The 11,860-nt window shown below is 40.5% G+C and overlaps 2 protein-coding genes across 3 annotated transcripts in view; both read left to right on the forward strand.

Annotated features, from left to right (window-relative positions):
- The first annotated feature begins 295 nt into the window (after positions 1-295).
- On the forward strand, positions 296-4,116 carry BLOC1S6 (biogenesis of lysosomal organelles complex-1, subunit 6, pallidin). Its single transcript, XM_010571899.1, has 5 exons — positions 296-417; positions 1,262-1,406; positions 2,478-2,565; positions 3,122-3,208; positions 3,984-4,116. The coding sequence occupies exons 1-5, from the start codon at positions 348-350 to the stop codon at positions 4,101-4,103; spliced, it is 510 nt and encodes a 169-aa protein (XP_010570201.1). The 5' UTR covers positions 296-347; the 3' UTR covers positions 4,104-4,116.
- Positions 4,117-5,444: 1,328 nt separating this feature from the next.
- SQRDL (sulfide quinone reductase-like (yeast)) overlaps positions 5,445-11,860 on the forward strand; it is an 18,213-nt gene continuing 11,797 nt past the window's right edge. Inside the window, exon 1 of one of the 2 annotated variants that reach the window (XM_010571892.1) lies at positions 5,445-5,531. The gene's annotated coding sequence lies outside the window, so the exon portion shown is untranslated. The remainder of the gene's footprint in view (positions 5,532-11,860) is intronic. The other variant, XM_010571891.1, reaches the window with a different exon arrangement.

Genomic DNA, 11,860 nt, shown 5'->3' on the forward strand with positions numbered 1-11,860 from the left:
CTCCCGGGACCACGCGGCCTGTCGCGCCGCCCCGGGGCAGTCCGGGGTGGCCCTGAGCTCCGCGGAGGGGAGCGGACCGGCGCCGCGATCGGCGACACCGCCCCGCCCCGCCGCCGGGGCTGGGACCGTCACTCACGACGTGCTTTCCGCATCCGGCGCGGCGGCCCTTCTAGCCAGGTGGGCGCTGAGGCGGCTCTATGGTGAGACGCTGGGGCCTGGGGCGGCCGGTGCCGTGCCGCCCCGCTCGGTGAGGGCAGCTGGGCCCCCGCCGCCTTCCGCCGCGGTCCCGGACTCCGCCCCGGGCGGCCTCCTGCCCTGCGAGAGGGGCGTCGCGGGGAGCGGCAGCGATGAGCGTCGTGGAGCGGCCCGAGGAGAGGGAGACGGCGGCGGCCGCGGCCAGCCCCGAGCGCTGGCTGGGTACGTGAGGGGCGGCCGGGCTGGGCGGAAGGCGGGTGCAGCGAGGTCCGAGGAGGGGGCTGGGGCCGGGGCCGCCCCCGGCCCCGGTCAGAGCTGAGCGCCCGCGGGGAGCGGGGCACGCCGCCGTGGGACCGGGCTTTGGCTCCGGCGCCCGTCCCCGGGGAGGGCGGTCAAAGGTCTTACGGCTGGGTTCGCTCGGAAACGAAATGCGAGCCGCTGTCGTCGTTTTCTCCCACGCGGTGTGGCTTGTAGATTAAAGTCGTCTGTCTTCCGAGAGCTCTGCACGCAATAAATAATCACAGCTTGCCCGTATGAAATTTACAGTAGCTGTTAACTAACTCTTGCAAACTTTCAGAGTTCGGCGTGTGCTGTTTTAATGAGTTCTTCATATGTTTTGGGTAACAGGCTAAGACCTTTATTTGGTGGGCCTAGTTTTTTTCTCGAACTTTGAAACCAAAGGGTGGGAGTGTGTTAATGTTCAGGTATTCTTGATGCATAGCCAGAACAACTGATATTGCCCCTTTTTTTTCCTCAATAGACTGGAGTACGTGGAATTTTCTTTTTTTTATAAGGTGTCTTTAGACTACTCTAGTTCCCGCTCTCTGTTGTGCTTGTGTTCAGATAAAACTGTTCCACCAGGAAGCTCATGATACAGGACTGGGAATAAGGGAGGGATAAAGAGGGGAAAGAAAAAGGAAGCGCTGTTTAGTTAATAAAGTGCAAAGAATTATAATTTCATTGTTGAAATGCTTTTAGTTTTTACACAGGAAAGTATAGTTGCCCTAGGTGAAACCTGAAGTGCGTGCTGACCTGTCACATCCAACCTTGCTATTCTTTGGTGTAGGTCTTAGTGATGCATCTCCAGATGAAGGAGTAGTAGAAGATCTGCCTTTAATAGATGAGAAGGCTGTGGAGCAGCTAACTGAAGGATTGATTTCTCATTATCTGCCTGATCTTCAGCGATCAAAATCAGCACTACAGGAACTTACGTAAGTAAATTTTTAACCCCAACTTCTTATGTGTGCATGCTTTGCCACTTCTTTCAGGATAATGTTCTAGTTACCCTTAACTGGAATATAGTTTATTGTAGCATTTCTGTGTTCTGACTATAGCACCCTGAATAGCTAAGTGATTTGCAGGAGTACTTGGGGGTGTATAAGCTGTGATATAGCCTATCGGAACTTTGACTGAAGAATGTATAACACTAGAACGCTAAAATCCCCTAAGCCAGGTATAGCAGAAGACATGTAGATTTCTTAAATGCTTGTTCACTTCTGTAGTGGAAAGTCTGCTGAAAGCTGGATTTATTTTGCTTGCAGAGATGCAGTTCATATTCAGGGCAGCTTGTAGTTTGTTGTCCAGTCTCTAAATTGTGTTGTGAAAGATAACACTCAAAATATAATTAAGGAGGTAAACAGATAAGAATTCTTTGTACATTGGCATCTCACTGATAACTGAGAATAGTTTATTTCAAATGCAGGCTGGATCTGCCATGGATGCAGAGATACTGGAAAGGGCTTTACACAGATCCGTCTCAGGTTTTGCAGGGTACATTGGTTTGGGTTTCATGATGCATGATACGGTCACGCTGCTGCCAAGGACAGCCTGTGTCTGGAAAGGCTTTAGCTGATTTGTGTGGGATGGAGGATCCTTAATAAGCACCGAGGATCCATGCAAGTTCTATACAGAAATAACTTAGTCCTGCAGTGTGACGTAGAGGCACCTGAGTGGAAAGTCAAGAGTTAATTGTTTTCCCCTTCATTCAACCTGAGGTGTTTACTCACTGCAGCCTGCAGAATGCCTGTTCAGGGTTTTTGGATAGTCATCCTGAATATCCATGCTGTATGATGCATGCTGAATTTGTCTGTACTCAGCTGGGATTTTTCTAAAACAATTTACTCGTGTCTTTATTGAAATCACCTAGCAATGCATAAGAGGAATCTGATATTGGGAAGCATGTATGTATATTGTTACAATCAAAAGTAGTATTTATATAAAGGGCTGGTTGAAAAGCATATGTGCTGCATTACTTTGGTTTTATGCATCTTTTTTTGTTTCAGACAGAACCAAGTGGTATTACTAGAAACATTAGAACAAGAAATTTCAAAATTCAAAGAGTGTAACTCCATTCTTGATATCAATGCTTTGGTAAGTACTAATAATGCCTTCTTAAATCTCTATTAGTGTAGAGTTTTTTCCTTGTTCTCAATGACCTACAGAAAGAGAACCAACCAGTTCAGATATTTGGGACAAATTGTTGCTGGAGAGGGTGCGGAACCAGCATATTTCCCTTAAATAGGAAGGGCACTGGGAAAAAACAGCAGGCTCAGTGGTAGTAAGCCTAGTTGTTCAAAACCAGTAGCCAAAGCAAATGTATGCCATTTTTCGGCAGGACTGAGGCTCCAACATGAGCTGTGTGCACCTTCTCCAGGCTAGCAGGAAGGGTGCGTCAAACACTGATATATGGTGCATAAAATGGTAATATTTTTATTCTGTTTAATAAATCATAATTCAGTAGATTACTGGGTGTATCTGTTGAGATATGGTAGTGTTCTGTATTAATACATGTAATATGTTGAACATGTTTAATCCATTATCAAATTGTTCCGGTAATCACTGTTTTTGATGGCTGTTTTGTTGTGTAGCTGTAGAAAACAACTGTTCAAACTTGACAGTCGCTGCTTTAACAGTTATGTTTTTTAAGTTTTCAGAAGCTAAACACTATCACAACAAGTTAGTGAATATTAGAAATGAAATGATGATGCTCCATGAGAAGACATCAAAGTTAAAAGTGAGTGGGATAAGTATTTTTACTTTCCAACATAGATATTTAATTATGTATTATTGACTTCCAACTTTTATTTTGGATGCATGCTGGAAGTTCTGATTAAAATAGAATCTTCAGTCCTTATCTTAAATGGATGTTTTCAGTAGCACCAAGCCATGTATGTTTTCAAACTTCCACTTCTATCTGTGCTCAAGCAACTTATGCATCTGAACTACTAGCAAATCTCAGTGTCATCATCATGTTTAGGTGCTATAAGAATCATGCTTTCTTCTGTCGCTTAATCCACTCCATTCCAACTAGTTCTCTCTGTTGTTTCAGTTTCTGTGCCTTTTTAATGAAAACTAGATTGTCATAAATGTAAGCATTTCTTCTATTTAATGTAACATGAACAGTGGCATACGTTTACTGACTTCATGCTATATAGGCAGTCTCTGGTTGCATTCTGGCAAGACCAGTCCTTCAGTATGTTCAACAAAAGGATTTTCTCTTGGAGGCAATAAATTGCATAGTATGCACCTTGTCTGGTACACACGAAGGATGACTTTTAGTGAGACTGAAGGGAATCCAGTTTGTATTTTCCCTGTGTAGATCACAGACTTGCCATTTCTGAATGGTAAGATGCAAGTGGGAGGGAAGAAGAAAAAATGAACAGTTTATGCAGCATTCAGTCATGAGCAGGGTGAATTGGAGAAGATAAGAGAATGGGAGGGATTTTGTTGGTAGCTCCAACTTAAAAACAGCTATAAAACTTCCTTATTTTCTTGTCTTTTCTCTTTAGAAAAGAGCACTTAAGCTGCAACAAAAGAGGCAGAAGGAAGAACTAGAAAGAGAACAGCAACGTGAGAAGGAACTTGAAAGAGAGAAGCAGTTAACAGCAAAACCTGCTAGGAGGACGTGAAAGCAGAGCATGCAACAACTTGTCCGAATTAATCATTCCTGCATTCTCTGGGATTAAGGCAGACTTTGCTTAAACTAGGCTATAGCTTTTACTAGCAACAGTCTACTCTCTGATACTGTAAATTCCAAAATGGTAATAATAGCGTTGGTAACATTCAAATTTTTTCATTTCAGCCATTCAAGTTGCCTTCTTTTGTAATGCTATGCAGTTTGATATTATTATAATGTAAGTTAATTTTTATATATATGTATATAGGAGAACTTAGGCATCACAGTTTTAAATACCTATCCATTTTTTTCATCTGTTCTTCTGGTGTTTAGAATTCTGAGAGATATTTGGTGACTGGCATACATGTTTTTCAGACAAAATACAGAATACTAGTTAGAAGTTCAGTTCTCATCACTGGACTTCAGTGGCCACCTATTTCACCGAAACTGCTTTGATTCAGGCAGTTGGGATCTTTTTTTGATGGCCTGGTTCATAAATACTGACTTTTTGTGCAGCCTTAGTTTGGTCCATCTCTAATGAACTGAAGAAACTTCCAGTGTATTTGCCTGAAAGCTCACTTTATTGCAGCAGTCTTATTTTTTTGTCATCAAGTAACTTTAACAACAGTTTTAATGTAACTTTCGAATAAGTTCCCAGCTGAATTGGAAGAAGAACACTAAAGATTCTCAAAATTGATGTGTGCACAGTGCAAAGACTAATGAATTTGTGCTTCCCCAAATATTTGAGTCAAATGAGGGAACTGTTGCTCCTGTAATGGTTCAGCAGGAAGACTGTGTGGTCAAAGCAGATTTCTTTGGAATTAGAAGCTGTAGTTTCTTCATTTTGTGTGACAAAATAAAACACAACCAAAACTAAACAATTTCCCCTTCATGTGAAATTCAGTTACCTGTAGGAAAAACTACTACATTTTTTTCCTTAACAAATGATTTATTTGCACTTTGGGTTTATGTAAGAGAATTTTTGTTGTGCTGTCCTCACCCAAATTGATGATTATTAGTGTATACTGATGATAAATGTGGAATGGAGGTTGATATCCATTTCTCTGAATGTAAATGCTTTCTTGCAGCACTTGGTGTGAACTCCCATTCAAATGAATGTACATGTTGTCTAGACTGGTAAAAGAGCTTTAACAAACTAGTTATTTTATATCTATGTTATTTTTTAAGTAGTAATGTAAGTGGTGTGTTTTGAAGTAAGATGAAGGGTAAGCAATGTAAAGTTTTCCATAAAATATGTATGGTAAGGTATCAGAGGGGCACAATCAATTTTACTTTTTCTTCCATTTTAGATGACTTACACAGTGTGCACCTGCCTGGACTCTTCTGTATTGTAATTTTCTGAACTACTTTCCTGTTCTTAACATTTGTCATCTTTTTCTGTGAAAGATGTACTCTAACGAGTAATCATCCAACATGCAAGGTAAACTGGGATAATGTTTTGGGGCAAGGAGAACAAACTACTTGAAGTAGTCTGAAAAGACACTGAAATGCTGTTACTGAAGCAGTAATAGATAAAAACTTTCCACAGGTATTTTTCCTTTAAGTTGACTTGTGCCTGTTAATTGCCGGTGGATTGTTGACCTGTGCTGTGGTTTGTATGTATTTCTAAGAGAAATGTAAAGAATTTCCACAGTCCATTTTTGGAGCAGAATGTACATAACTAGATTTTGTTTAAATATTTTATTTTGTAATGTAATCTCAAAATTAGATTCTGGGAATTTAAACAATTCTTATTAAAGTATAGCATGAAACTAGATGCCTCAGTATCCAAATCAGGATTAAATTCCTGTGGTATTTCTTGATTTGTGTTCCCTCATCTAGAATCCAGTGTAGAGTTTCAAGTTGTGGTCTCTTTCTGTGAAGAACTGTGGGGTTTTTTTTTTGTTTTGCTTCAAAAATCATGGCTACTTTTACTGAAAATACAGAATTCTATGCTTAGAAATTGATGCTTTTGCAATTGCATATTTCAGTGTTTCTTTGGAATAATTTCTGATCAAATGAATAAAAGCTTGCAGTGCTTGCCTGAGGAATCACATAGACGTATGTAAAATGTAATTATAGCTTTTCCCATAAAATTGTAGTAAAATCTTGGTTTTGTATGAATAAGGAACCAATTATACTAAATGACCTTTCTGTAATAAAGGGGAAAAAATGAATTAACATATATAGGGGGAAGTTTGGTCAGTTTATGCAACTTTTTTTTTAATTAATAAGTTCTTAACTTATTTCAGTCACAACTACAATTCATTATCTCCATAGGATGTTGTTCTTCCAAATACTCCTCTTGCATCTTAATGCATAAAAAGTAAATGCTGCATTGGATTAATTTAATGATACTGGCATCTAAAATTGTATGCTTGCATTAATATGCACAGCTAGAGTAATTCTATTACTGTATATGTTTAGTCTTGCTTGATTTTATAAAGAATTCCTGATCAAGTAGATAAATGTGGTAGCGTTAGACATTTTCTTCCTGACTTTTTATTCCATCCACATGGAGGTGCAGCTAGCTGCATGTTTTTTAGAAATAGATAAAATGACAACTTTAAAACAGTGGGTTTTTTTACTGTTTCATACCCAGTGTACTCACTTGTTTTTAAACTATCAAGTTATAGCAGCAGAAGTAAGATGCTTAACTGTGCAATAACTCTTTGAATTTTTATTTTGTAAGATTCTACAAATTTAGGAATTACCATTGCTAACTGGGGAATCTTGGTTTCCCATGCTTTTATCTTTGCTGTTGTTAACCTGGATGCTTAATTTGGGTTCCCCCACCTATAGCCATACAGCTTTATGTGAGCTGATTTTTAATCCAGTGAAATCTGGCTTTTTCACTAATAGTGGTAGTTTTGCCATGCTCATAAGACAAATATCTGTTTCCTTTTGCAAAATGGCTACAGAATTATTTTATCTTGTTTTATTCTGTGTGCTGTAACCTAAGTGATAATAGCATAAATAATAATGTAAAGGTTGTTTCTATAGCTGTTCTGTTGAGATTCTAGCAGCTGAGAGAGTTCTCTGGCTGGTTTATTCCAAATTATGCTTCAGTAGACACTTCTGCTACCTACTGCTTGCTTTGCAACACTGCTGGCTGTTCTTTATTTTAATTCTGAGCTTGGCGCTTTAATGCTTTACCTTGTAGGGGTCAATTTTTTTTAAGTCTCATTAAATCTGATTGGTTATTTGATCTTTGTTGGATTAGTTGTATGAATATAACTAAATTACTGCTAAAACCTTTGCAGGACTTGGAGTTAGTGATGTAAATCTCTAAGAATACAGACTGTAGCAGCATAAATATTAATACGGCTATTCATGCTAGGCAAAACAGTATGCACTAAGTTTCTTAGTAAGGAAGCATGTGAAGGTAGCAAAGATGATTTGATTTATTTATTTATTCATTTATTTATTTTTAAATCAAAGTGTAAGCTTAAGTTGAAGTAAACAGTTGGTTTTGGCACAAATATTGTTTCTTTCCAGTAATTTGAAGTACACTTGTACTTACTTTACTTTTCTCAGTCCTTGGCAAAGTGATTTGTAGAAAAACGGGCACCAAAACTGGACAGTCACATCCCCACCATCACCAATTTATGTCTTCAAACCATCCCTTTGTGATACCAGCGCAGCCAAGAACTCTTATGGTGTGATGAGTTTAGTTTTCTCAAATATTCTCTATGTAGGTGATCAAACTAAAACTGATGGAAAGAACAGCTCTGTTACTGGTACCTGACAGTGTCACAACAGTGCTGGTGTGGAGAATTTTAACTGTTTTCCTCCAGGCAGTAACTGTTGGCAACTGCAGATCTGGGAGGTTATGATTAACTCAAGTCCATAATCATGAAGTCTTGCATAGCTTTAAAGCACAGATGTTGGCCATACCTGGTAACTCAATATTTCCTTCTTGGTTTTGCTCCTGTCTATCTGTCGGTGATGTCAAGCCATGGGGTTTAAGAAAGGAAATGGAACACCCTGCATGGCCACTGGAAAAGTTGCAACAAATTTATTAAGCTTTGACAAACTTGCAGCTTAATGAAGCACATAATTTAAAGCTTGATGAAGAATAATTTCAAAATTTGTACCCATGCAAAGGCAGTAGTCTCTAAAGCAGTAATTCACAGAAGTAATTAATTTTGCACTGTCATTCACACCGAGATGTAAGACAAAAGATAAGGCCGATCTATTTTGTTTCATGTGTTGCAGTGAAAATACATCCTAGCGCTACCGTGAAAGCAGGATCATCTCTACATGTACTGGTCAGGAAAGCACTGTATCTGTAAATTAGCAATAAAGTTTATTGCCTTGATAAGCAAGACTTTTCTTCTGTCACTTGGAACTCATGTAAAGAGTAATATCCTCCCATGTAAATACAGCCTGCCAGAGTAATAATAGAACAATTAATATGAACTCTTTGCCACCCCACTACCTGAAACCAATGTTTCACCCCTTCAGCACTCAACTGAAGTTGCTAGTTTTCCAGTCTTTAAAATTGTGTAGAATTTTGGTAAATTATGCATGAGAATGTATTTCTTACTCTGTTTTGCTTCTACTTTTTTTTGCTTTTACTACTGCTTATTTTTTGTTAGCCTTACAGATGCTATGATTTAGAGGTATGCCAGGAGAAGAATATCTCCAAGAAAAAATATCAAAGATGATGTGAGGAAATAACTGCTTTTCTTCTACATTACCCAGTGTTACTAGAATTCATTTGAGATTGTGCTCACTGTCAGGTAGGCACTTTCCGTGGAAGAATAATCCCCATCCTGGAGAACTCGCAGTCTAAGCGTAGACAGACATGGAGATGTTGTCCTGTGGAGGGGTCAGTATAATTAACAGGCCAGGAGGTGCATGCTCTGGGCTTCCCAGGAAAGCCCAGTTGCCTGGTGAGCAGGGAGTGTTACCCATAGCTTCCACACAGCCACCCTGGGGTCCTGGTGGCTCTGAGAAGGCGTGCAACCAGGCAGCATGTGCCCAGCCCTCACAGAGCAGCTTCCACCCTCTTGTCCTGCCTGGACTTTGCTGTTGCAAGAGGGTTAGGTAGCACTCTCTGCAGCTGCAGGAGGGCTCTGTGCTACAGGCGAGTAATTTCTTCATGTTTGGTTTATGTGTTCTGTTTCGAAGTTAAGGTATTCATTTAAGTAAGTTCTTTATTAAAATTGCAGACTATCTCTGTAAGAAGTCTGTGGGGAAATATGCACGAGAGCATAAAGAAAGTATTTTAATATTTGAAGACAATCCTAAATATATATGTTAAAAAAAAAAAAAAAAAAGATTAAGCTGTCTCTTAGAACAAAAAATGTGGAAAAAAGGCTGTACTTTGACTATACCAGGGCAGCTGGGAACAGGAAGTCAGGAAGCTCTTAGAAATTAGAAAAATGAGCAGTCTGGGTGTTTTAAAACATGTGACTGTAAACTATGAGTTTTTTTCTCTTGCAAGAAGTCACTCTTATTAACAAAGATGTCTAATCTCTGTGTTGTATTTTTAAAGACACTGATTGTGTCTTCTCCCAGTACATTTTCTGTCCATTAAAATCTGTGAAAATGTAGGTGTTCAGCAGCTCTGAAAATTGAGCCTTTGCCTCTACATGGGAATGCACTGTTATCAGAGGTCATTTATTTATTATTAATTATTGATCTAGTAAGTGTTTGGGGTTTTTTAATTCAAATTTAATTATTTTGCTATTTTTCTGTCTATAGAAAAGGACCACTGGATTAAGGTTTAGGGTTGTTGCTTATAGGTAACCTGATAAAGTTCAGATATCGAAGTATTGGTGGTCATTAGGTTACAGGTACTGTAGTTGTTGTGTTTTTGGTTTAGGTCAGCCTGAAGTGAGTGACCTATGCTAAGTGGATCTAGGTGGGACTTCTAGGCTGGTGCCAGCTAAATATGCAGCTGAGTTTAGATCAGGGGTTGGCAGGGGTCCAGATTTAGGATTGGAGTCAAAGTTTGTTTCAAAACTTACAGAAGCACATGTATTAGGGTTTTGTTTTCAGATGCATTCAGAAGTGAGAAAAGAGAAGGCATTTGACAAAAATTGGGAGGGAGGGTTTATGTGACAGTGCTTTTGTGTAGAATGTTGTGCAGATCTTCTGTGGAGCGACTATTAGATGTGCCAAGTCTTATGCAAGCAACAGGAAAAAATAGTTTGTTTCAGAGGCCTTTTGACTTTGGGCTTCCTTTCTTTTATGTTTACACATTTTAGCCTGGTGTAGCTGGTTCTACATAGCTGTGGAAAGCATTTACAGAAACCTCATATGCCTGTATGGGACTACTAAATACTGAGAAGTTCCTCTGAAAGGGTAACTTGTATCCTGTCAAAATTAATGATATCTTTTGGCTAAACCTGCTTCTTTGTGTATTTTTTGTGAGAACAGTCACTGACAGTGTGGGTTTTTACAAGCAGGCAAAATGAGTTGTTCTAATTCAGGTGTTAGGTACTGTGGCCTCATCTCCAGCAACCTCTGTACCTGGCAGGGAGCGTCTGTCAGAACAGAGGTAAATTGTCAGGCTTGACTTTACAATTATTGGCCTTCAGCTGTAAGCTGAGAAAAGCAACTGAAGGTTCTTTTCTATAAACAGAAGCTGAAAGTAACACAAAGCATAGGGCAAGTGGCACAGCAAGCTAAGAGTATTAGCCAGCTTGCCACTGGCTGGCCATGAGGAGTGGTAATCCACTTGAGCTGAACGAATGACAGCTGTGGAGCTGGGACAGAGAAACTGTTCTTGTTCGGAAGCGCAGGACATGATTGCAGTGTGCGTGCCTGGATGCGCCAGGGGACTGACACAGGTACTACTTTTTAGATGGGCACCCTGCAGAATGTCTTGTTCCCTTCTGCTTCTCAGTTGCATGCAGACAATGGAAGAGCCTTGTGGTATCTTCCCATTTAACTCCTGAACGCCTTTCCCCCCTTCTTTATAGCTTTCCATAGTTGGCTGTGTATCAGCTGAGTAGTTTTGCCTGTGCAGAAGCTTTGTGCCAAGAGAGGAAGGTTGAGCCTGAGAAGGAAATGGCCTGACACATGGTTTGGAGCTGTTGGTTGCTTGATGCATGTGAGTTGGCACAAGTAATTTTGTCTGTGTATGTTACTCTTGGTGCTGATCTTCGCATGACTTTTTTTGGCTTGACAAACATGGCTTAGTGGATTAACAGCTGTTATTACTTCACGCTGTCACCATGCCGTAAATCAAAAGGCCCTATAAAGTTTTCGGGGAAAAACATTTTAAAGCTTGGCTCAGCAGTGGGTTGCAGTTAGCTGGATAGAAACAAGAGATGGCAGCCCTGCTCTCTGCTTGTACTTCAGCTGGAAGGATCCTCTTTCTCCATGCATACAGGTGAGTTGCACCCTGATTTCAGCTTAGGACTCTAATAGTTTGACTTACCTTTCTTTCTTAATATTTTATGTATTTTTTTTTAACGTGGTGGGATTCCAGGCTCAGGTCTGATTTTTGAGAGAGCAAGCTGCAAGAGCAGTTGGTTTGAAGACAGAAGGACATTTAGGGGGAAAAAAGATTAACGCAAACCCGCAGGCAAAGCTGCTGTGGTGCTGAAGTCTGCTCAGCTTTCCTTTGAGTGCTGGCAGCTGCGGGAATGGGTTTTGGATCTTGAAGTGAGATCAGATATCCGACTGGAAGTTGGCAGCACCGGCTGGCACGGCACCTCGCGGAGGCGCAGCGCCCAACAAGCTTCACGACCACCGGCTGCTGCGCCCGGGCCGGGCCGGGCCCGCCTGCCCTCCGGCCGGACCCCGGCCTTT

Source organism: Haliaeetus leucocephalus, unplaced genomic scaffold (genome assembly GCF_000737465.1).
Source record: "Haliaeetus leucocephalus isolate CR32 unplaced genomic scaffold, Haliaeetus_leucocephalus-4.0 Scaffold339, whole genome shotgun sequence".
Taxonomy (NCBI): Eukaryota; Metazoa; Chordata; class Aves; order Accipitriformes; family Accipitridae; genus Haliaeetus; species Haliaeetus leucocephalus.

Excerpts from the sequence above, each read along its gene's own strand:
- BLOC1S6 (XM_010571899.1), top strand. The coding sequence starts at position 348 with ATGAGCGTCGTGGAGCGGCCCGAGGAGAGGGAGACGGCGGCGGCCGCG. Across the intron at positions 418-1,261 it reads CAGCCCCGAGCGCTGGCTGG|GTCTTAGTGATGCATCTCCA; the intron begins GTACGTGAGGGG and ends TCTTTGGTGTAG. Across the intron at positions 2,566-3,121 it reads TTCTTGATATCAATGCTTTG|TTTTCAGAAGCTAAACACTA; the intron begins GTAAGTACTAAT and ends ATGTTTTTTAAG.